Source organism: Erpetoichthys calabaricus, chromosome 9, assembly GCF_900747795.2.
Source record: "Erpetoichthys calabaricus chromosome 9, fErpCal1.3, whole genome shotgun sequence".
In the NCBI taxonomy this organism is placed as follows: Eukaryota; Metazoa; Chordata; class Cladistia; order Polypteriformes; family Polypteridae; genus Erpetoichthys; species Erpetoichthys calabaricus.
In genome coordinates this window covers 28314157-28340553 of record NC_041402.2, presented here as the reverse complement: position 1 = coordinate 28340553, position 26397 = coordinate 28314157, and the positions used below count along the sequence as shown (strand labels likewise).

General features: G+C 42.4%; 1 protein-coding gene across 5 annotated transcripts in view; it reads left to right on the top strand.

Annotated features, from left to right (window-relative positions):
• The window catches only part of sh2d3ca (SH2 domain containing 3Ca), a 255417-nt gene that overhangs the window by 200025 nt on the left and 28995 nt on the right, over positions 1-26397 (top strand). For all 5 annotated transcript variants that reach the window (XM_028809204.2, XM_028809205.2, XM_028809208.2 and 2 more), the window contains 2 exons: positions 1879-2007; positions 23634-24067. In XM_028809204.2, the coding sequence (XP_028665037.1) occupies positions 1879-2007; positions 23634-24067 (563 nt within the window). The remainder of the gene's footprint in view (positions 1-1878; positions 2008-23633; positions 24068-26397) is intronic.

Sequence of the window (26397 nt, the reverse complement as noted above, 5' to 3'; positions counted from 1 at the left end):
ACAGCTGTCACCCGTCAGCACAGACGAGCACCACCACAAAGTGCCGTCCCAGTGATGGACTACTGTCACCTGTCAGGGCTGCAGAGTAAAGTCTCAAGGATGTCAGTTCAGTTCACTTGTTCTGTTTGAAATTGATTCTGATTGTGTATGTATTTATGACATTGTTGAATGAAAGGAGGAGCAGGGCAGTCAAGTGACCATCAGAACCAGGACTTTGTCTGTTAGAACCAACCACGGATCCACCTGCTGTATCACCTGCATAATGCCTCACTGAGCCGGTGGTAGCCAAGTTAGAAGTTTTCTTTCTTTTGAATTTCTTGCTTTATTGTCATTCCAGTGTGTGTTCAGATCAGTGTATGTATTTATTTATTTACTTGTCTATATACTTACAGTATGTATTTATTTATTTAAAGAGCATCTGTTAAAAGCCAAATTTCCCCCTGGAGACAAATAGTATCTATCTATCTATCTATCTATCTATCTATCTATCTATCTATCTATCTATCTATCTATCTATCTATCTATCTATCTATCTATCTATCTATCTATATGCCAACACCTCCCAGCATTGCCCAGGACAGGCTGCATTAATTTTTCCACTTAACCCAAGATTTTGTTTGCCTCTCCTCCATTATCAACTAGTTATATTACTTTTGTCATTTTAATGAACTTTATGCTGTCATTGTTAGTTAAGGCTGATTGTGGGACTTGCTTGATTTTATTGTGTTTTTAGTGTAATATTGGTGTTTATGTATGAAACGCTTGGTGTAATAATTTACTGTCTATAGTTTACTGCATTATAGTTTTAAGTATATAAGTGCTCTGGGCTTGTACTCACTGAAAAGTCAGTCAGTCAGTCATCTTCCAACCTGATGTATCCTAACACAGGGTCACGGGGGTCTGCCGGAGCCAATCCCAGCCAACACAGGGCACAAGGCAGGAACAAATCCTGGGCAGGGTGCCAGCCCATCGCAGCTCACTGAAAAGTGCCATACAAAAATGCATTGGCCTGAACTGTGTTGTATTTTATTCATATGCTTTGTTTTACACATCTTGTAAAAGAGAGACAAGAGACAGAAAAGGTTTGGGGTAGCCACCCCGTATTTTCTTCTTTCGGCTGCTCCTGTTAGGGGTCGCCACAGCAGATCATCTTCTTCCATATCTTTCTGTCCTCTGCATCTTGTTCTGTTACACCCATCACCTTCATGTCCTCTCTCACCACATCCATAAACCTTCTCTTAGGCCTTGCTCTTCTCCTCTTGCCTGGCAGCTCTATCTTTAGCATCCTTCTCCCAATATACCTATCATCTCTGCTCTGTACATGTCCAAACCAGCTTTAATCTCGCCTCTCTGACTTTGTCTCACAACCGTCCAACTTGGACTGACCCTCTAATGTCCTCATTTCTAATCCTGTCGATCCTCGTCACAGCCAATGCAAATCTTAGAGCTGTAGGTGTCAGAGTTAAAGATACTATCTCCTGCTTTCTGGTCAGTGCCACCGTCTCCAACCCATATAACATAGCTGGTCTCACTACCATCCTGTAGACCTTCCCTTTCACTCTTGTTGATATCCGACACTCTTCTCCACCCATTCCACCCTGCCTGCACTCTCTTTTTCACTTCTCTTCCACAATCCCCATTACTCTGTACTGTTGATCCCAAGTATTTAAACTCATCCACCAAACATTCATTTTCTGCATTCTCACTTGGACTTCTTTCTTTGCTAAACTTGGTGCCATCGGTGATGAACCTGATGAAAGGATTCTGCAGGACAGTGCAACATTTGAAAAGCAGTATCAGTCATGTTTCTTTTCTAAGTGCTGACCATATTTTACTAACAAAAAAAAATAAGTTTTCTTTCCCTTTCTGTCTTCACAGTTTTCAAAGGAGAAATACCTTTTAGATCCTCCACCTGAAAAGCTTAAACGGGAGCTAGAAGAGGAGCTGAAGCTTAGCAGCAGTGATTTGCGCAGCCATGGCTGGTATCATGGTCGCATCCCACGAGAGGTATGGGGATAAGGTCTTGGTGTTTATGTGAGGGTTTTTTATTTTGTTTGGAGAAAACTGCTAAATAAGTTAAAAATTAAGGTGATTGCTCAAGTAAGAGATGTGATTTGGGTGTTTCAGTATATATCTAATTTGTTTTCAGTCACCATTGTAATGCAGTTAGAGACCCCCAGTGGGCATTTTTGGATGCACAGGAGGGAGAAGGTGGCCACTTGGCCTCAGTCAGCCAAACTATTTTCTCTGGGAATGTTGTTAACTGGAAACTCATGTCATTGCCAACTGCTTAAATCTTCCATTATTTGAATGTCTATATCATGATTTTAAGAAGTTTATTGTTCTCTATATTACTGTTTATTTAAATAGATATGAGGGCAGCATGGTTCCACAGTTTTATTGCCTCAGGGATCCAACATATTGGGCTTAATTGCAATATCCGAGGGAAGTTATTTTCAGTGTAAATTGTACATATTCTCCCTGTGTCTGTATGAGTTTTCTTTTGGGTTCTTCAGTTTTTCTCCCATATCCCAAAAGATATGCAGGTTTGGCTCATTGGTGCCTCTAAACTGCCCCAGGTGTGGGTGTGTGGGTGAGTAGCCCCCCCATCCAAGGCTGTTTTCTACATTGTGCTGCTAGGATAGGTGCCAGCCTATAAATTAAAGCAAGTCTGACAATATTGTATTATGTTATGTGTGCCTCTGCATATACACCGTGGATTCAGAAAGTATTCACACCTCTTCACTTTCTGCACACTTTATTGTAGATTTAATTTTTAAGTGGATACATTTGCCATTTTTATCCGTCAGGTCTACACTTAATAACCCATAATGACAAAGTGAAAGCATGTTTTCAGAAAGGTTTGTAATTTATTAAGAATTTAAAATTGACATCTTTCCTTCTTGTATTTATTACATTGTAGACCTTTTAGTAGTAATTACAGCTTGGAGTCCTCTTGGGTAAGCCAACCACAAGCTTTGCACACCTGCATGTTTATCCCTTTCTTCTTCGGCTCAGTTAGCATCTGTAAACTGCCATCTTCAGGTCTCTCCACAGATGTTTGAGGTGGCTCAAGTCAACCATCCTCTGCTATCTCTTTGGGGTGGAGTGGTGGCTCTGAGGCTAAGGATCTACGCTGGTATCCAGAAGGTTGCCAGTTTGAATCCCCGTCACTGCCAAAAGAGATCCTACTCTGCTGGGCCCTTGAGCAAGACCCTTAACCTGTAATTGCTCCAGGGGCGCTGTACAATGGCTGACCCTGTGCTCTGACCCCAAGGGATATGCGAAAACTACCAAATTCCTAATACAAGAAATTGTATAAGGCTAAATAAAGAACAAAAACAAAAAAAAAAGTCTGGCTTTGCCTGCGGCACTCAAAGACGGTCAGAGACTTGTCTCAAAGACACCCCAGCACTGTCCTGCATGTGTTGTTAGGGCCATTATCTTGCCGAAAGGTGAAATGTCATCTCTGTCTGAAGTCACATGCACTCTGAAGCAGTTTTTTTCAAGGACCTCTCTGTATTTGGTCTTCTCCTTCTCCTAGTTCTTGCCATTAAGGGCCGGTTTATACTTCATACTCAGAACGCTTATTGCACTCATAATGTCTGCCACACGTTCCCAGTGTGGTTTTGACGTGTCCTCTGAGCACGTCGTCAGAAATTAACAATGCGTGTGCAAGTTGCAGTACCAGCAAAAATATGGATGAGGTGTGTGTTCAAGTTTTGGTACTTGACATCAGCATTGTTGTTTACTGTCAACGTGTGATGGCAAACCACACTACAGCCCTAACAAGATTAATGTACATGCTTCAATGTTTGATAAATGGTTCAATGCAGTGAAGAAAATCATCAAACTTAAATGCTGACATACAAATGTGTTTTTCTTCATCCATTTTTCTCATAGGCAATACAAACATTGCATATTCCCCATTGTAATGACGCAATACATTTAAAGGTCTCACATATCATCTGTATTGCTATTGCCGTCTTTTCTTCTTTTTTTTTTTTTGCACCCTTGCAACAGCATCAGAATGCAAAGAATTTTTATTTTGAACTTCTTTGTCCCTCAACTCACAACACAGCAGAACTGGACACTGTTTTCTCACCTTGATGATGTCTTACAATGCCTCCTTAAAGTACACGTGCAAGTATAGACAGTACACTGCTTGGTAGGCAGCAGCGTCCTCAAGCACACGTATTGCATCGCATTAAGTATATCCGGCCTAAGAAGCTCCCACCATTATGCTTCACCATAGGGATAGTATGAGGATGGTGATGAGCAGTGCATGGTCTTCATCAGACATAGTGCTTGAAGTTCCATCTAAAGAGTTATATTTTTGTCTCATCAGATCAGATGATTTTTTTGTCCTCATGCTTGCAGAGTCGTGGTAAACTCTAAGCGGGCTGTCATGCCTTTTACTCGAGTGTTTTCCGTTTGCATGATGGAGTGTTGTTGAGATGGTTGTTCTCCTTATAGTTCTGTCTCATCAGAGGACTTCTTTCTTACTCCCCACACCAAGGCCCTTGTAGCCCAGTTACTCAGTTTCTCAGTTTATCTGGATGGCCAACTCTATGTAGAGTGTTGGTGGTCCCAGACTTCTTCCATTTCACAATTATTGAGGCCACTGTGCTCCTGGGAGCACTCAAAGCTTTACAGATGACTTTATACCTTTGCCCTAATCTTTGCCGCACCACATCTTGATTTTTGAGCACTACAGAGAGTTCCTTGGACTTCATGGTTTGTTTTTTGTTCTGATATGCAGTGTTAATGGTTGGACCTTCAATACACTGGTGTGTGCCTTTCTAAATGACGTCGAGTCAGTTCAGTTTGCCACATGTGGACTCCAATCAAGTTGAAGAAACATCTCAAGGAGAATGAAAGTAAACAGGATGCACCTGAACTCAATTTGAGCACCACCACAAAGGGTCTCAGTACTTAATGTGAACGGAATTTCAGTTCCTGATTTTTGTTAAATTTGCAAACCTTTCTGAAAACATGTTTTCACTTTGTCATTGTGGATTATTGAGTGTAGATCAGGGGTCTCGAACTGTGTTCCCGGAGGGCGACAGTGGCTGCAGGTTTTCATTCTAACCCTTTTCTTAATTTGTGACCAGTTTTTGCTACTAATTAACTCCTTTTCCAATCATTTTAATTGACTTATTCCTCTGAATCGCTTCATTTCTTTCCTTAAATGGCACCCAAACAGAAAAGAAACATGAAGTGAGTGAGCCAACAGAAGACCAACTAAGTCAGGGTCTGACACTCCAACCAGCTGCTTAATGAGGTGCCGATTCTTGTTGTTCATTAAACCTGTTCTTTAATTCCATGGCTCGTTGCTGCTCTCATTGTGCAATGGCAGACATTTCTGAAATTATTGATTTTCTTTTTTCTAAGAGCACTGTGGAAATGTTTTGGGGACCTGAGCAGATCAGCATTCCTGAGACCTTCACCTTTCTTTATTTTCAGATAGTGTATGATGGACACAGTTTGCTGGTCCTGTTTTGACTCATTTTGTATCTCATTATTGTTTGACTTCTAATTAAGGAAAAAGAAACAATTGAGGGGTCTGAGTCTTCAAGAACAAGTCAATTCAAATTAAGTCAAAAGAAGTTAATTAGCAGCAAAAACAGGTCACTAATTAAGAAAAGGATTAGAATGAAAACCTGCAGCCACTGCGGCCCTCCAGGACCAGAGTTTGAGACCACTGGTGTAGATTGACTGGCAATATTTGTAAATTTATCCATTTAAAATTCGATGTACAACACAATAAAGTGTGCAGAAAATGAAGGGCTCTGAATAGTTTATGAATCCACAGTATTTCCTGACTTGTGTTTGTAAATCCTATGGAAGTGGTCCGAGCTTGTCTTCAATGAATAGTTTTATATAAGAAGCATATGTCCAGCACATGACTTTCCCTACATAAATCTGTGATTTTTATCTGTATATTTTATTATGTGGAAAACAAGGGAAGAATGAGATCTTTATAAAAAATGTGTTTTCTCTTATCCCTGGTTTGGCTTCAGTTGGGGCAAAACTGTGTACAGAATCCACAAAATCATTATCTCTCTGTAGCAAAATCAACTGGAGGGGTTTTGTTTGAAATCAATAGGACTCTAACATCCGATAATGCAAATCAGAATGAATGATTCAGTCTTGAGTTATTCTGCCTGCAGGCTCCCATCCTGTCACACAGACTTCACTTTGAAAGTATTCTGAGAAGCCTAAAACATGTAAATCCATTGAAAAAGTGAATGTGACCTGTAGGGGGCACACTCAGACACAACCAAAGCACACAGTCACGGGTTCAAGGAAAGATATTTCTATTTAAACAAAACACCTTTTATCACCTGGTAAATCAGTCACAATTCCTTTTTTATTTTCCACCTCCACTCTCCTCTGAGCAAGTCTTGTCCACCTCCTCCCGACTCCCAGGTGCTTTTCAACCTGAACCCTGGAATACATCTGGTGCAATAAGATTGCCACCTGGAAGCACTTCTGGGTCCGGTGAAGCCTGTCCTTAACAGGAGAGCCTCCTCCCATCAGCTCCCCCTAGTGGCATCCAGAAACCCCAACAGAGCTGCCCAGCAAACTTATAACTCCCATGCAGCCTGGCAGGTGTCCAAACAGGAGCCGTACCAGAGGGATACTGTCACCCCTGTCATCCCCTGTCCTTCCCTCATGATGGCCTCCCGATCAGGAAAGGTACCACTAACCAACCCTGTTGAGATGCCCATCCGTCTACATCCTTCCTTTATTACAGCTTCCCAGCCGGGTAAGGACCAATCTACCCCAGCCAAAGTGCCAGTCAACCCGTGTCTTCTATGACATGAAGCTTAAAGTAACTGAACATTCCAGAGTACTTTCTCTATGTGCCATATATACTATCCCTGTGGCATATGTAGAAAAGGTAATAAAATCGAAGAGACCTGAATTAATTATCACTACATTGAGGTAGACTCCTGTCTCCCGGATTAAGTGGGATCAGCAAATGTATGAATGTAATGCTACCATTTTAAAAAAATATTTTAGAAGCTTTGGGGTTCTGCACAGAAATTTATGATGTCCCAGGATAAGCAGCTGTCTAATTTATAAAGTTCATTACAGAAAGCCTGTGCCATCCAAAACAGGCCTCACGAAATCTATCTTAGTTGGGGGTAACTATCTATTTAGCAAGGATATAAAAAAAACATTGCGTGGCATGGTGGTGCAGGGGTCATCTTTACTGTCTCCCAGATCCAGTGCCCTGGGTCTGAATTCCATGTCCAGATGCTGTTTATGTGGATGTCAAGCATCTGGCGTTTCTAGCACATCCATAAGAGATGTGTGTGTGTGTGTTTGAGGTTACTTGGCAATTCTAAATCTGACACATATGAGTGTGGGCGTAAGGAAAAGAGGTGCCAACCCCAATTTGAATTAAGTGAGTTGGAGAACGTTTGAAGTAACGATAGACTTTTCTTTGTGATGCTAAGTTGATAGCTGCTGGAGGTGAATACCACCTAATTGAAAAGAAGTGTAGGTTTAATTTTACTTTTCTCGATTTACCCAGAGAAGAAATGTTGCCATATTTGTTAGATCCTCTTTGAGCATTGTACCTTTTTATTTCCTTTATAACCTTATTTATAAGGTTCTTTCCTTTATTCCAAGTTTAGAGAATCTTTGATGGCCCAACTTGTCTAAATTTAACATCAGTCGAGAAAAAGCCCTGAAGCGAATGTGGCAGATGTGTACAAACAGCCCTCAGCAAACTGCACCTTCTTTCTTAAATATAATGGTGCCAAAAGCAGTTCTTCAGAGTAATGACATATGGGAACCATTTCTGGTTGCCTAAAGAACCTTCCACATGAAGGTCCCAGAAAGAGCCTTTATTTATTTTGACCCATAACAGGTTCCATAACCAGCCATGAACATATAATAACAGATTTGTGAAATACCACTGGCTTCCTGATTTTACTTTTCCTCCATACAGTAACAGATCAGTTCAGGTTTTCTTGATCTTTCAGTATCCTGCTAGGTAGCCCACACTAAAGATTTCTGATTTTATACATATTAAGTCCAAAGAACTCATTTGACAGGCAAAGACCCCTTCCCGGAATGACATGGTTGTTTGTGAAGCACTGGTTCTGTAAGGAGCCACACAACCCAGTAAAGTGCCATTAAGGAACCAGTTATTGTTAAGAGTGTTGTTCTCTTAAGTCTGCTGTGGTAGGACAGCTACTGTATCACTCCAGTGTAGGCATCCATCCGTTCTGTTTTTGCACCCGCTTCAATGTCACATTATCCCAAATGTATAATTTGCTTTCAACTTTTCAATTGCTAAAGTCAATTCAGTTCAATTCAGTTTATTCTTAAATAAAGCTCTTCAGACTCCTCCATATTTTGCTCAATGATATTATCATGTAATAGTGTGATACAGGACATGATACTCAAGTGTTTGCCAAACCAAATCTGCTGTTCTCAGCGTTCTCAGTTGGATGTTTTGAGGTAGAAGCAGAACACAGTAGTTCTTGCTTCTATAATTTTATTTTACAGTCTGATAAAATCTCAAAATATTTTAGTATTTTTATAGTATTAAAGCTCAATGTGGTACTGTACCTCACTCTGATGTAAATATCATCAGCACTATCATATTGGTACATATTCATGCTATATTATAACTTGCTGTTCCCCATGGCTGCGCCCAAATAATAATGAAACAGGACAAACTTTAAAAATCAATAGACGATGGCATTATATCTGATCGTGTTCAGCTCTGACGGGAAAGCGTTCCCCGCATGGGGAGAAAAGCACATGGCCGTGTTATCTCTGGCAATCAGAAGCTACCCTCTAAAGCACATGGAGCTCTGATCTCTCTCTCTCAAAAACGTCAAACGTTACTCCTTAACAATCTGTAAATGATAATGTCTGTTGAACAAACAGGTATCGCTAGCTAAGCAGAGGCAAGGTGCACTCCAACATGTGGCAAGACGTAGACCAACTTGAACAGAGGATGGCGAGAGAATGAGGAAGGCCCCGTCCCCCTGCTCTCAACCCACAGCCAATCTCTTGGATTTGCATAAATACATCAGTACCGCAAGTGAACTATGGTAATTAGCACGATGAGAGAAGTCGCAAAATCAACTGGAAAGTTCACGCAAATTATAGAAAACAACCAGATCTAAATTGTGAAAAGCGGACAGACATAAAGCAGACAGACATATAGACAGAACGCGATTGGACCACAAACATTTTAAAACTGTTTCTTAAGGAGCACCTGTGGGCTAAGGGTAACCTACATTCCAAATTTCAAGTCTCAAGTCCTCATGATTCTGGAGATTTTGTGATGAGTGAGTCAGTGGTATTTGGCTTTTATATATTGTCGTACATGGCTGGGGGTCAGACCCGGCCGGGACACCTGGGGGGACCAAGAGGTGGCATATTTGTCCTCCGGGCCACGTGGGGGCAACCACCCTGAAGCAGAACAGGGCCACGGAAGGGGAGCAGGGAGGCTCAAGTCCGTGGAGGCCGTATCCACCGCCAGGGTGGCGGCCCCGAGTCTCATGGAGACCGGGGCTTATTTACTTCCGCCACGCCAATGGACGTTGATCCTTCCAGGGTCACCCGGAGTGCTTCCGGGTGCTCTCCTGATGCTTCCGCCATACCAGGACGTGACGTCAGGTACAGCACCTGGAGCTCATCCGGGTGAGGATAAGAGGGGTCGCCTCCCTCCAATCACCAAGCTGGAGTCGTGAGTAGGAGCAGGACGAAGGACAGGTGGCCCAGGGATGAGGAGAGAGAAGGCCCAGGAGAAGGGTGACTGGGGCTAGAGGCACTGTGAGTTGTGCGGGACTGTGTTTGTGTTGTGAAGGAGAACTGTGAAAATAAACAAGTATCTTGTATAAAGATGTGGTCTTCGACTGGTGGTGTCCGGGCAAATATCACAATATATACATTTACATGTGTTGTGATGTGAGATTTTACATATAACTTGATGAATATTTTGTGCTGTATATCTTTATTTGTAATGTAGACAAAGCAATGTCATTTAGTGTTTAAGCCCCCCTCCCCCTTGGGAATGGGTCTGTTTGAATTTTACGACAGGATTTGGGGGATGTGTGTTTTAAACCAGTTTGGCAAGTGTTTCCTTGCTAAAGTCATTTCTACCCCCGCAAATGGGCTAAGGTGTACTTTAACATATGGTTTGGAGGCAGGTGTTAAGATGTTCTATTTCCCCCATTGGTCTGAAGTCTGGCTGTTTGGAATTGGCTTGGTTCAGAGGCCTTTAAGTACCATGATGTCCTATTGGCTGTAGGGGTTGGACAGAACATCTATATATGTATGTGCTTAACCTCACAATCTCTCTCTTACCAACCAACATATGATGAAGAAGCATCTCTCTTGCTAACCTGTGATGATGAAGAGAACACAATGAACAGCACAGCTCAGCAGCCATTTTGAACAGACATGTGGCTGAAAGCTGAGCACCAATGATGCCTTAACTAGAGACATTTAAGTAACTACAAGTCTGTGCCGCCTGAACTACATATCACCATTTAAACAGGTTGTATGGTTGCCAATATTCAAATGTACTTTGCATTTTGTTATTATTTATGAATATTATCAATAATATTAATACATTGTTTAAACTGTAACTTAACGTCTGCTTGTCTTTTTACTACATCTAATTGCCTAACGTTATAGATATTGAAGGGAAGGTGGGGATAAGTTATATACAATAATACCTTATAAACAGTGGTAACTCTGTGAGATTAGGCATTCTAAGGCTACATATTAATAATACAATAGGAGAAAGTAGAGCAATATATATTACTCTACCCAGGCAAAACAACATGGCCACATAAATGTTTCATTAACCTTTGTACAGAATGAGTCCACAGGAAGGGCGGCACGGTGGTGCAGTGGTAGCACTGCTGCCTCACAGTTAGGAGACCTGGGTTCGCTTCCCGGGTCCTCCCTGTGTGGCGTTTGCATGGTCTCCCTGTGTCTGAGTGGGTTTCCTCCGGGTGCTCTGGTTTCCTCCCACAATACAAAGACATGCAGGTTAGATGTAATTGCAGTCCTAAATTGTCCCTAGTGTGTGCTTGGTGTGTGTGTGTGTGTGCCCTGCGGTGGGCTGGTGCCCTGCCCAGGGTTTGTTTCCTGCCTTGTGCCCTGTGTTGGCTGGGATTGGCTCCAGCAGACCCCTGTGACCCTGTAGTTAGGATATAGTGGGTTGGATAATGGATGGATGGATGGATACCACAGGAAATCAGCCAGTGGAAGATTTTACAATAAAATACAACTAATTGTACTGTACAATAATAGAATCAAGAGCATTAACTTATATAAAATATTTATTATGTACACAGATAAATGTAGAGTAAGCTGAACGGTAAATTGAATCAAGTGAACAACTTCAATAATATTTCATCTGAAGCTAAACACACTGAGAACTTCCCAGGCAGACAGTTTGGCTAAGGGGTGACCTTACACCTCTGCGCACGTCAGCCTTTACAGATCTGTTTTGGAGTGTTTGTGTGTGTGTGTGTGTGTGCGTGTGTGTGTGTGTGTGTGTGTGTGTGTGTGTGTGTGTGTGTGTGTGTGTGTGTTTGTGTGTTCGTTTATTTCTCTTCATCATCCAGCATGTGCTCTGGTAGGACAAACAAGCTGCCAGCTATCTTCACGTATACCTTTCTTTGTGTGTGCTTTTGTGTGCCTGTTTTTGTGTACATGTTGTACCCACAAGGGGTGCCACTGAGCCACAAACCACCAACACAGTAACTCCCCAGGCACACTTATGCACACTTATAAAATCCAAATCCTATTATGTGATATCATCTACTGTTGAATTCTGCTCTGTACTTGTAATATTTCTATTGCACTATTATACTGTATTGAGGATGACTTGTGTTCTGTTCTGTGCATTGTATTGTATTGACCTCCTTCTTTTTGACACCCACTGCACGCCCAACCTACCTGGAGAAGAGTCTCTCTTTGAACTGCCTTTCCTAAGGTTTCTTCCATTTTTTCCCTACAAGGGTTTTTTTGGGAGTTTTTAAATGTCTTCTTAGAGAGTCAAGGCTGGGGGGGCTGTCAAAAGGCAGGGCCTGTTAAAGCCCACTGTGGCACTTCTTGTGTGATTTTGGGCTATACAACAATAAATTGTATTGTATTGTATTGGGTTTTATTGAGCACCAATACCTTCTTTACAAGAATAATAAGGGGAAAACACACTTAGCACAATCCTCCTTTCTTCTCCAAGAGTGTAGCCCACTAGCTCCCGACTCTGACTGTCCATACTAAGACAGCGGGCTTTCTTTTAGAGTCAACCCAGGAACTGATTCTGGTCTCCTCTCCAAGTTGCCCCAGTCATCCAGAGCACTTCTGGGTCACGCAGAAACCAGGACAGTCCTCCCCTAGCATCAACCCTCTGGCGGTCCCCAAAGACAGTGTTTCATTTCCAGACTCCATTTCCCATACAACCCTGCGGGTGTCCTAATTGGGTTTAACCCCAAGGAACACTACCACCTGCTGTGTGGAGGGATGACCTGCTCCTGGTGAGGCCATTTTCCTGGTCCTTCCATTATGGCATCCTGGCCAGGTGTGAAACCTTCGTTATCCCAGCCAAGATGCCTGTCCTTCTTCCCTGGCACCTGCAATGTTTATACAGATATCTCAAAAGACTACTCAAAAGTTCTGCAAATCAATAGACTTGGTCCAATGACTAAATGGAGCAGACGGCAAAAATCCTGGTTAAATGAAACAATTTCTGTGTCAGTTACTGTTGGACATTGGTCATGTTGTATGATATGAGGATAAGAACTGGACCAAAAACAAGGGATGCGAGTACTTTGAAGAAGACAGGTCCATTTCTTTGGAGATTATCATTGTACAAAGTGCTCAGAGTGAATATCTCAGAAACTGCTTGTTGTAAAATTTTCTATTTTTGCTGGGATTTATTCATCCAGGAGTTCTAAACAACACAAAAAAATACCATTTTCTGATGCAAAATTGTAATTTAAAGTTGTAAAAATCTAATTCGATTTCCTGCAGACACCATGTGAAAATCAACTTTTGTCAACATTTTGAACGTCGTAGAATCGGAATCTAAACTTAATTCAGCAGAGAGTTTTTGACTGCATAACCAAACCTCCATTTACACGGGAGTTAAAATAATGCGTGCACATTCCGTACGCTGCCACATCACGTGTGTCTCAGATGTACGTTTTAAGGTGTGTGAAATAGGATTAGACTAAGCAGCATTACTTAGTTATTTATTATAGTTTGTCCGTACATTAATCCATTATTGAGCCCACTTAATGCAGCTCAGGGTCTCGCAGGCTGTAGTCTATCCCAGCAGCATCAGCCTGCCTTTTGCAGGCATGTTATATTTAATATTGAGCAGAAATACAAAGCCGTTTATTACCATAAGTAAAACTCCTGCTGGGTTTAAAAGCTCCAGAGCTGAGAAAGGAATCTGGAAAAAAAAATCTGTCATTCGTGCCCGGCTAGAACATGTTTGGTATGTTATGCACACATCATCCCTCATAATACCATTTACAACAGCATGCAATTTTCTGTTTCGTTCACAGCACCACAAGACACATTTAAGATCATTTCCCAATACAAAGCTAAGCAGCTGAACTTAAGCTCCTTGAATGATTCACGCTAAGCTATGCGCAAACAAAATTAAGTAATTGCACCAGAAACAAACAAGCGTGTTGCTGGTAGGTGTGCTTTGTTTGGCTGATCACAGGCACTCTTTCAAATCTCCTTACGTCAGTGAGTGTTTGAGGCGCTGCAGTGCTAATGAGAGGAGCCTCTGTCTGGGTGTACAGTGGTGGGGATTTGAGTTGCTGTCCCCTACTGTTGAATGCCTAACGTAACCCAGACGCTTAAGTCTTCTTTTTAGAAGGAGTTGCATGGTGGTGTAGTGTTTAGAGCTCTTCCCTCAGTGGCTCAGTGGCCTGGTTTGAATCCTGCACCCAGCTTTAGGGTCTGTGTTAAATTTACACGTTTTCCCCATGTCTGTGTGGGTTTCTCTCCAAGTGCTCCAGTTTCTTGCCCAAACACATATCATTTGCATTAACTGGCAATTCCAAATCAAATCAAATTAAATTTTATTTTTCCCCTTGGGATTAATAAAGTATCTATCTATCTATCTATCTATCTATCTATCTATCTATCTATCTATCTATCTATCTATCTATCTATCTATCTATCTATCTATCTATCTACACAGTATGCACTACACATACACATTCACATACAGTTATACACAGTACACTATGTAATGAAATGCTTAGTTGCTGAACTCCAAGACTGTCCAAGAAAATGACAATAAATACGAAATACTGAAATCTAAAATATCAATAAATATCAATCTATACAATTACAGCATTATTATTATATAATACTAGCTGTGTAAGCCCATGCTGTAAAATGCCCGGGGTCCTAGAAACTATTGAAATCATCAGAAAAATAATTGAAATGTAGAGATGTCAGGTAATTGAAAGGAACAACTCTGGGCATCTCTCTCCTAGGAGGATTAGTTTTGCCGACGTGCTCACATCGCTTGTATATAAGCGGCAGGAGGAAAAGTAAAAGGGATACCATTTTGCTGATGTGCTCACCTCACTTCTGTATTAGCCGCTAATCAAGTGACTTTCTTCTGAGGTTTCGTTTTGCTGACATGCTGGCCTCACTTCTGTATTAGCGGCTAATCAAGTGACTTTCTTCAGAGGTTTCGTTTTGCTGGCATGCTGGCCTCACTTCTGTATTAGCGGCTAATCAAGTGACTTTCTTTGGAGGTTTTGCTTTGCTGACATGCTGGCCTCACTTCTGTATTAGTAGCCGCTAATCAAGTGACTTTCTTCGGAGGTTTCGTTTTGCTGGCATGCTGGCCTCACTTCTGTATTAGTAGCCGCTAATCGAGTGACTTTCTTCTGAGGTTTCGTTTTGCTGACATGCTGGCCTTACTTCTGTATTTGCCGCTAATCAAGTTACTTTCTACTGAGGTTTCATTTTGCCGACATGCTGCCTCACTTCTGTATTAACGGCTAATCGAGTGACTTTCTTCTGAGGTTTCATTTTACTGACATGCTGGCCTCACTTCTATATTAGCGACTAATCAGGTGACTTTCTTCGGAGGTTTCATTTTGCCGATATGCTAGCCTCACTTCTGTATTAGCCGCTAAGCGAGTGACTTTCTTCTGAGGTTTCGTTTTGCTGACATGCTGCCTTTGCTGACATGCTGGCCTCACTTCTGTATTAACGGCTAATCGAGTGACTTTCTTCTGAGGTTTCGTTTTGCTGACATGCTGCCTTTGCTGACATGCTGGCCTCACTTCTGTATTAATGGCTAATCGAGTGACTTTCTTCTGAGGTTTCGTTTTGCTGACATGCTGGCTTTGCTGACATGCTGGCCTCACTTCTGTATTAGCCGCTAATCGAGTGACTTTCTTCTGAGGTTTCGTTTTGCTGACATGCTAGCCTCACTTCTGTATTAGGGGCTAATCTATCTATCTATCTATCTATCTATCTATCTATCTATCTATCTATCTATCTATCTATCTATCTATCTATCTATCTATCTATCTATCTATCTATCTATCTATCTATCTATCTATCTATCTATCTATCTATCTATCTAATCAAGTGACTTTCTTCGGAGGTTTCGTTTTGCTGACATGCTGGCCTCACTTCTGTATTAGCCGCTAATCGAGTGACTTTCTTCTGAGGTTTCGTTTTGCTGACATGCTGGCCTCACTTCTGTATTAGCCGCTAATCAAGTGACTTTCTTCTGAGGTTTTGTTTTGCTGACATGCTGGCCTCGCTTGCGTATCCTCGGAGGTGGAGCCCTTACCCTGACTCCACCTCTCATTTCCGGGCCGGACAGACGCACACACTTCCACGCATAGACGTTTATATAAAAGATTATAAAAATACATAGTGAGTAAACAAATAACTTGTTATAGGAGTGTTAACTGTCCTCATTTAGGATGCGAATGCACTGTGGACAGGAGCTCCTCCTCAGTCTCTCTCAACTGGTCGTCTGGCGGTGTTAGTGTTTACTGACCGCAGTACAGAGAAGAGGCCGCTGTTGGGATGGCCGGTATCTCTGATTATTTTCTCTTCCCTGGTCTAACATCGCTTGGTGTAGATGTCCCTGAAGCTAGAGATGCACACCCAGTGATACATTCAGCTGACCTCACCACTGTCCTGCTGCTTGCTGTGCCCAAGCCAGGTAGTAACACTTCCTGTCAGGATGCTTTCAGTGGTGGATTTGTAAAAGTTCTTTAGTCATTGGGAGTGCAGCCTGTAATCTCTGAGGCGTCTGAGATGGTAAAGACTTTGTTGTGCCTTCTTTGCCCAGGTGTTTTCAAACAGATCGTATCCTCTGTGATGTGGGCACAGATGTGTCTGAAACTGTCCACCCTCTCCACCTGAGCGTTGTTAATTCTGAGGGAGTGGTAGTGCCTCTGATGTTTTCTCCCAAAGCCCACAATCAACTCCTTTGTCTTGATGACATTCAGAAGTAGGCTGTTGTTTTGACACCAGTGTGACAGTCTCTCCTATTCATCCTGCTCATTGTTGTTAGAGATCAGGTTTACCACAGCTGTGTCATTGGCAAAGTTGACAATTTACACTTTCCCACAGCAAGAACTTTGTTTCCAGGTACCAATGAGTTCCAGTACGATGTATGTCTTGGGCCACTTTCATGTGTTGTGTTCCCATAGCAAAACAGGAACTGTAATCTTCATGCATGTGGTGTAAAGTGAGGAGTGTTCAGAAGTCCATGGGGGAGAGTTTTGCTTCGATGCTGTGCATGGCGTGACAAACTAAGAAGGTGGCTATGAAGAGTGTGATACAGTGGAAACTGTGGCACGATTGAGAATTCATGGAGGACCCCCCAAATCCACAGCTTATTGCTTTAAAGCAATGGTGACTTCACAGGAAACCTCCAAACCCGTTCCCCCGTATAATTTCGATGTTGTGCATGGCAAGGCGCACCACAGAAGCGGCTGTGAAGAGTGATGTGGTGCGAACTGTGGCGTGATCTGGTGTTCACAGAGGAGATTAATGCTTCGATGCTGTGCATGGCACTGTGTACCACAGAGGCAGCTGTGAAGAGTGATGCCGTTTGAGGTTCTGCGCTCCATCTTAACTGATAATTCTCTAAAGTCCAAGCTACTGGCACATTTGTAAGATGGCACCACTGCTTGTGGTCAACCAATCAGCACAATTTTTTAGCCGACTCCCACTCATGATAGTTCCTGGTTAAATGAAAAGTATATACTCTGCAGTAGGAGATAAAAAGAGTTGTGACATAGGAAAAAGGTTTGGGGCAGCCACCCATATACCTGAATAAGGCTGCAAAGAAATGAAAATTGGTAGTACAGTTGTGTACAGGTTGAGTCCAAAACAAAACTGAGTCCACAAGAGGAAGTTGACTGGTACTTAAGGCAGGTTAGCGGAAGTGACGTCATCGGGGCCGGAGCAGGAAGTGGCATCATCGGGTCCAGGCAGAATTTCCTGTGTTTGGTCTGCAGGAATAAAAGAAAGAGATTTACTGCACCCTGCCACCCCCTGGCTTGGCGTGGAATTACCTTCTTTTGGTCCTTTTAGCTGTCTCCCATGCGCACTTCCATGACCGAGTAACAACAATTTCCTACCAGGAGCTACAAATGGCCCGAGTTCCTGCAGTGGGAATACTACAAAATTTCTTGAGTTTCTAAAAGGTCCCTGGTTTCTGAACAGCAGTTCCGGATGTGGGAAAGCAACTTATGATGTCAGAGAGAAGAAAGATTGGACCCAGGGATGGATTAGCCCCCTATCCAAAGCGAGATCCTGCCCTGCTCACAAACCTGCCAGGACAGGCTCTGTCTCTCTGAAAGTCTGAATTGGATTAAGTGGGATGGAGAAGATTGTGTTATTTTTTAGAAGCAAACAGTAAACAAATCAATCTTTCAGTTCCTCCGACAGTGAGATGATGAACAATTAGGTATTTTTGAATGTACTGACTATAAAAATAAACATGTCATCTGATTATTAAAAGCTCAGTTAAGTTTCTGCTTAAGACATTTCCTCAAATAAAAGTCCACCGCCAGCAGTTTGCTGCCACTTTCTGTACAGCAGACTTTTTGCAGAGGGAAAAAAATCCTGTAGTTTAAACGCCCTCTAGTGGTCAAATGATGTAATTACTCATGTTTTTGTTGTTCATGGAGATTAAGGCAACCCGTGTGGGTGAAGTATCATAACCACAGAATGAGTTTTGGAGGATTACTTTGAGGATCCACAGATTTATTTCCAGCTTGTTTTACCTGAAGTTGCCAGTAGACAAGTCCTCGGGACAAACAATATCCAGCCTGTGAAATCTGAGCCCTGCTTAAGTTTAGGAGTAGCTGCACCATTTGAGGGCCCTAGTATGAAGATCTTTAAATAATGCAATAGGATTTCTTTATCATAAATGCACATTTATGAATAGTGTTTATTGATTTTATTGTATATGGTGGTTTTCGCTAAAAGCTCTGTCACAAGATGTTCATTTTAAGGCAGCTACTGCTGATATAGTGAGTGGTATCACAAGGCAACCTAAAGGTGATTCAGTTTTATATGGGGTGGCACGGTGGTAGGCCTACTGCCACACAACAAGGAGACCAGGATTCATGTCCCAGGAGCATAGAGTCTGCCTGTTCTCCCCGTGTCCATGTGGGTTTCCTCCAGGAGTTACAGTTTCCTCCCACAGTCCAAAGACATGCAGATTGGGTGAAATGGCATCACTAAACTAGTCCGTGTGTGTGTGTGTGTATGTATGAGTGTGTTCACTCTGTGACGGACTGGTGCTCTGTCCAGGTGTTGTTCCTGCCTTGTGCCCGTTGACTGCTTGGATAAGCTCCAGCTGACCTGGACAGAAAATGGTTGGATGAATCAGGCCCTTCACTGTAAGAATTATCTGAAGGCCGTCAATATTCATTTGCTTCATTTTTTTACTTTCTCAGCTATATTTTTTACATAGTATAAAATAAAAGATTACATTGTGATATTTCAACAACACCCGTGACCCTGTGTTCGGATTCAGCGGGTTGGAAAATGGATGGATGGATGGATTTCAACAACAAAGTTTTCAGTGGACTTTCACATTTTAGGCTCCTTTAACCATTTCCAGTGTGATGACTGTATGCATGTGTGTAATTCTTGAAAAGAACAGGCGATCACATCTGCAGCTCCTTTACCGTCCCGAAAAGGTAGAACCACATTGATTTTGGCCAAATGCAGTTCAAGTCAACTTCTGTTTTCCTTGAGTATAATTTTGTTTGTAACCAGAAGTGATCCTGAAAGCTTTCGATCAATGTTGCACAAAATTAAAAGATCTTTTTCATTAAAAGCATTGTTCAAAGCCACTTATGCTCTGCCATCTTCTAATGTTTACAGCAGAGAAGTACCCTGGCACTTTGTTTTTTTAGAAACATATTTCAAATGAAATTCAATGAGAGTAAAATTATCCATAGTACAGGGTAGCGTACGAAAAACCGAATCATCTCTGACTCCAACGTCGATGAACGTTTCTTAGCCCGTACACAAAATGAAAGATATGCAATACAAAAATCTGTACTTATTGGTTAGACGAGGTTCTGGAAATGATTTCCTTGTGCGTCAATACACTTTTCTGCACGCCGCACCATATTGTCATAGACGTGACGCAGCTTACCCTCTTCAATTTTTCCAATTTCACTCCGAATATTGTCCTTCAGTTCCTCTAATGTCTCTGGATTATTGTTATTGTTTATTATTATTATTGTTTTGAACACAGGCACGCCACAGGGTTGTGTGCTCAGCCCAGCACTCTTCACGTTATTTACGCACGACTGCTCTGCCATCCATGCTACAAATATGGTTGTGAAGTTTGTGGATGATACGACCGTGGTGGGTCTCATATCAGACAATGATGAGACTCACTATAGAGAGGTGATAAAACACCTAGCACTATGGTGCTCAGCCAACAACCTCATCTTGAACACCAGCAAGACCAAAGAGGTCATTGTGGACTATAGGAGGTCCAGAAGAACAGAACATGCTCCTATATTCATAGATGAGGAGACTGTAATGTGTGTGGACAATATCAAGTTCTTGGGTATTCACATCACATCGGATCTGACCTGGTCTTTGAACACATCTCATCTGGCAAAGAAGGCCCAACAAAGACTCTTCTTCCTCAGGAAGATGAGACGTACTGAATTCTCCTCTCGGCTGCTCACAAACTTCTACAGATCCGCTATAGAAAGCATTCTCCATCACAGTATGACAGTGTGGTACGGCAACTGCGCAGCACAGGACAGGAAGGACTTGGCACGGGTGGTGAGAACAGCACAGGGGATCGTGGGAAGTCCTCTCCTAGACCTGGACTCTGTATTTGGTTTGAAAATCTTAAAGGAGTACTCCATTCAAAAATGTTAGTTTTTTAAAATGTCACTTACTTCATGTAGTTTAGAGCCAAGAAAAATTTTAATCTCATGTTTTTAATGCAGAACAGAAATAACAAAGTTTCTGATAGGATGGACATCTATGGAGACCAACCCTGGACCACAGCAAACAATACTGAAATGTCCATGAAAAAAATGTCACGTTATTTACGTTGCATAATCCATCTGTCAAGTTAGCCAGCTGTATGCTCACAAAGTCCCAAACACATGGATTTTTACTAAAGTATAGTGATGGACAGACTCACAGAAGAGGTCAGACAGGAGTCTCTGTGGACTACGACGTTTGTGAATGACATTGTGATCTGTACTGAGAGTAGATACCAGGTTGAGGCGAACCTGAAGAGGTGGAGGTAAACAGTGGAGAGAAGGAGAATGAGAGTCAGTAGGAGTAAGACGGAGGGCATGTGCGTGAATGAGAGGGAAGGCGGTGGAAGGGTGCGACTGCAAGGAGCAGAGGTGGTGAAGGTAGACAAATTTAAACACTTGGGTTCAGCAGTCCACAGCAATGGAGAGTGTAGGCAGGGTGGGCTGGGTGGAGAAGAATGACAAGAGTGATTTGTGATAAAATAGTACCACCAAGAGTGAAAGAGAAGGTCTGTAAAGCAGTAGTGAGACCATCTATGTTGTATGGTTTGGAGGCGGTGACACTGGCGAAAAGACAGGAGGCAGAGCTGGAAGTGGCAGAGTTGAAGATGGTACGATTTTCGCTCAAAGTAATGAGGGTAGGCAGGATTAGGAAAGAGTGTATTAGAGGAACAACACAGGTACGACAGTTTGGCGACCAAGTGAGAGACGCTACATTGAGATGGTTTGGGTACGTGCAGAGGAGAGATGAGGGGTACATCGGGAAAAGAATGTTGAAGATGAAACCACCAGTCAAGAGGAAAAAGAAGAGAAGGTTTATAGATGTGGTGAGGGAGGACATGAAGGCAGTCGGTGTGGCAAAAAATGAAGTAAAGGACAGGGATAGTTGGAGACAGATGATCCACTGTGGTGAGCCCTTAATGGGTGCAGCTGAAAGATGAAGAAGATTGTTAAATAAACCACTTCTTGAAAATGCTCTTTTGAACGAATATCAAATGCGCTCTGGAGTGACTGAGCATTATATCGAAGACCGAAACTGAATCCATGTTGAGAGTGGGAACTCTTCATTTTGTTATTTTTTTATTCAAAACAAAGAATTAATCGCCACAGTACATAAAGAAAATAAAGCAGTCAATAAACAAATCTATCTATAAAATCGTGACAGTCACATTCCCATTGTATCTCCAGGAGTTACTTTGAAAATCCAAACATCTGAATAAAAGTCTTTCAGTGAAGTTTCCCTTTCTCACAGCCACAACTCTAGACAAATCCACTCCGTGAAAACCTCAGCTCAGCATTGCATTCTGCCACCTCCTTTTCTCTGTTGCCACAATGCCCTGGATTTGCCCCATTTCAAGATGCTTCTTCAGTCCAGTGATTCTCCGCCATTCTACTCTGCACACTAAAGTTATTCAGAAGATTTGAATATTGTCACTTTACTGAACTCGCCTTGAGCCATCTGTGCTGCTCCCTGAACCGATAATCAGCTGAAGCCCCCTGTCCACACCCCACAAACTGTACCTCACATGAACGACAGTTCTTCTCCTCCGTTTGTCTTGCTCTGATCTTCCTTTCATAACTTACTCTGTCTGCTTTTTAACTTGTGGCAACCTGATTTGCCCTTTACACATGTGGGCAGCATTCAGACAGAACAAAATTAAATTGAGATGCATACAGGTAAGCAACACAACAAGTGCCATGGAAAGCATCTCCTCTGTGCCCGCTGTGTTGGTTTTTCTTCTGAGATGAGAATGAGAATTCTTCTGTCAGAGAATGAGAGCAGGATCCAATCAGGGAAGGGTTATGTAAGAAGCACAGGCAAATCAGAATTGTGTTTTTGCTCGTCGACATTGCAATACCAAGTCATCATTTTCAAAAGTATACGGCCCTGGAGAGCATTTTAAAAGTCTCCATTTTCAGGAGTTGAAAATGCCAGTGTAGTGTGGACAAATGGCGAAAACATCGACTAATGTCTGCAATTTTAACTGAAAACTTCCTAGTATGGCTGTAGTGAGAGGGGTATGAGCTATGAGGAAACACTGAAGGGGCTGAAGCTTTTAAGTTTAAGCAAACGGCGATTAAGAGGCGACAAGATCAAAGCTTTTAACATTATGACGGGAATTAGCACAGTGAATCCCATATGTAACTTTAAAATGGGGACAGTTCAAAACTTGTTAAGGGTAAATTGCACACAAATGTTAAAGTTTTTCTTGGAATAAATTACCCTCCAAAACACTTTTGATTTTGATGTCATTTTGGAGAAATTAGCTGGACAGGATTAGCAAGCCTTGCTATGCTGATTGGCCAGTTCTCATCAAAATCTTCTAAAGTTCTACAAATGCTTTCAAGGCCCAGATGAACTTTTGGGTGGGTGTCTTCTGTGTGTAGTTTTCATGGTAGCCTTGTGAGTTCCAACCACATTTCACGCATGCAGCCATGTTGACAGACACTTCATCTTCTTCTTTCAGCTGCTCCCGTTAGGGGTTGCCACAGCGGATCATCTGCTTCCATATCTTCCTGTCCTCTGCATCTTGTTCTGTTACACCCATCACCTGCATGTCATCTCTCACCACATCAATAAACCTTCTCTTAGGCCTTCCTCTTTTCCTCTTCTCTGGCAGCTCTACCCTTAACATCCTTCTCCCAATATACCCAGCATCTCTCCTCTGCACAGGTCCAAACCAACATGTTGACAGATACTGAGAAGTTCATTATATGTAAGCGATCATACATGTGATTGCCTTGTAATGGAGTGGCGTCCGTTTTATGGCTGTTGCCTTGACTCTAATGCCTCCATCATAAGCAGTTTCTTGTAACCGCGTGCCAGATAATTAGGTTGAGTGTGTGGACAGATACATTCCAATGTATCCATTTATTGCATTTTTGTTCTACATTTCTTAATTTTGTAGAAGTCTTTAGCAATAACAGCAAATGTGTGGTGTATCCCTTCATGGTATGATGTGGGTGGGGTAAAAGGGGATTCATTTTTAGTTTTTTTGGTCCAGATGCTTTATATATTGTACTCATTGCAATTTTCTTTACTCCCTTTTGTAAACAGCTCTTTAATTACATTTTTCCTTAAATCCACAGGTTTCTGAAACTCTGGTGCTACGGAATGGGGACTTTTTGATACGCGACTCCTTGACAAGCACCGGTGATTACGTCTTGACAAGCCATTGGAACAATGAGGTCCTGCACTTCAAAATCAACAAAGTGCTGGTGAAAACCAATGACTCGTACTCACGTGTGCAGTACCTTCTAGAATGTGAGGGCTTCGACAGTGTCCCGGCACTGGTGCATTACTATGTGGGCAACCGGAACCCAGTCTCACAGCAGAGCGGAGCTCACATCTACTGTCCAGTCAACCGCACTCTGCCGCTACGCTACCTGGAGGCGAGCTTTAGCATGGCAAACAGCAAGCACGGACTTAGCCAGTCACCTGGTAGTCAAAGGGGGGCATACATCAAGAGGAGGAGTGTCACCATGACCGATGGCTTGACGACAGAAAAGATTATCCCACACAGGTAAGAGTCAGCACATCACTTGGATGTGGAAAAGTTTCCAGTGAATAACATTTTGAGAGGACACACGAATGACTTGAGCTTACCGGGATTAGAACATTTTTTTATGTATCCCACCACCGAGAAGATACACAGTGGTGCAGTGTGTAGTGGCACTGTCTCATAGCTCTGGCATTCTGTGATTGAATTCTGTACCCTGTCGTTGTCCATGAACAGTTTGCACGTTCTCCCTGTGTTTGTATGACGGTTTTCCTCCAAGTACTCCAGTATGCAAAGAATGAGGGTGTTCTGCCATTCCTGGCACACCAAGATGTGAAAAAGCTGCGGCAACACTAGTGTGGAATGCAATTTGTGGCAAAATAAAATAAATAAAATAGCAATTATGAAATAAATAATCACATGAACAAACAGTGAGTAGAGGAAATGCATCATTAAATAAAAGTCATCTAATTGTTATGAAATACACTTTCATCATTTTGGTTTGGTTCAACAATGTACTTACCTTACAATTCATCCATCCATCCATTTTCCAACCCACTGAATCCGAACACAGGGTCACGGGGGTCTGCTGGAGCCAATCCCAGCCAACATAGGGCACAAGGCAGGAACCAATCTCGGGCAGGGTGCCAACCCACCGCTGGACACACACAACAAGCACACACTAGGGCCAATTTAGAATCACCAATCCACCTAACCTGCATGTCTTTGGACTGTGGGAGGAAACCGGAGCTCCAGGAGGAAACCCACGCAGACACAGGGAGAACATGCAAACTCCACGAACCTGGGTCCCCTAACTGCGAGGCAGCAGCGCTACCACTGCGCCACCGTGCCGCCCTTACAATTCATTATCAGTATTTATTACTTAGTGCCAGCACGGTGGCACTGAGTTCAGCCCCTACACTTTGTCACTGTTTTCCCTTCAGGCACTTCAGTTTTAATCTGACATCCCCAGATGTGTACAGTTTAGTTGAATTGGTGGGTGAGTGGGCCCTGTGATGAACTGGAACGGTGTGTGCCACTGTGTGTCCAGAACTACGGCCCCCTGAAACACCCCAGGAGGTTTGAGAATGTAGGCATGTGTAAGCTTTTGAGCAACAATATTGAGTTGGCACAGTGTTCAGCCCTGAATGAATTCGTGCAGAGGAGCACTTAATGTCCGCCATGCAAACTTCTACTTTTGCTTTGTTTTTGAACAGAAAACAAATGTTTCCGTTTCTAAAAATGCACAACTTTCACCTCCCCAGCTGATGTTTTCACAGAACCAGTTAGAGGTTACACAAACAGTTTTAGGTGCCAGAAAAATGTCCTTATATGGCGACATGCTAGCAGAGATGTGAAACGCAAATTCAGCCGGGAAAAGGAAAATTAGAATTTGCACTTAAAAAAAAATGCATTCTGCTCTGGAGAGGTCGTGACCGCCTAGGATTGAGTGGCATGGAAAAGTGGAGCTCTGTTTTTTTAATATCATTTAGAGACACTGGGGACATCTTGGTGACATTGTGTTTAGCACAGCCCTGGTTTTGAATCCCCAGCTATGTGGAGTTTGTATGTTCTCTCTGTATTTTTGTCTTTTTTTGGGTGATTTTTTTTTCCCACAGTGTCTGTCAATATTTTGGCCTCATTAAATTGTCCTTGTATGACCAAGCGTGGGTTTGAACTTGAGTTTGCCCTCATCCAGTGGATTTCTGCTTTGCATTTCATGCTACTTGGACAAGCTTTAGACGCTTGAAGTCCTAAACTGATTACACTGGACAATGATGGCTTTGCTTCCTTAGCATTTGGGGGTGTATCATATTGATTTTAGCCTGCTTATCACAAAAATCACAATTAAATGTTCATATCACGTACGGTTTATTGCAGTCAACCAATTTTGTGGTTCTCCTCATAAGTATCTATCTATCTATCTATCTATCTATCTATCTATCTATCTATCTATCTATCTATCTATTAGATAGTGCCTTTCATATCCATCTACTGTATCTATCATAAAATAAAACAATACTTTTTGTTTGTTTGTGTGTGTGTGTATGCTCGGTCCCTCCAAGCTATCTGATTGGTCAGTTTTGCTTTGATTACTCAGTAAAATGCATTCAAGACAGGAAGCACCATGCAGGAGAGTTTGAGACACACCAGGATAGGGAGGAAAGGTGTAGGAGGAACTGTGAGAGTTGCCTCAGGGTGGAGTGGTGGCTCTGGTTGCCAGTTCAAATCCTTCAAATTACTACCAGTAGGGATCCTACTCCGTTGGGCCCTTGAGCAAGCCCCTTAACCAGAACATTGCTCGAGGAATGCTGTACAATGGCTGACCCTGCGTGATGACCCCAAAATGGTCA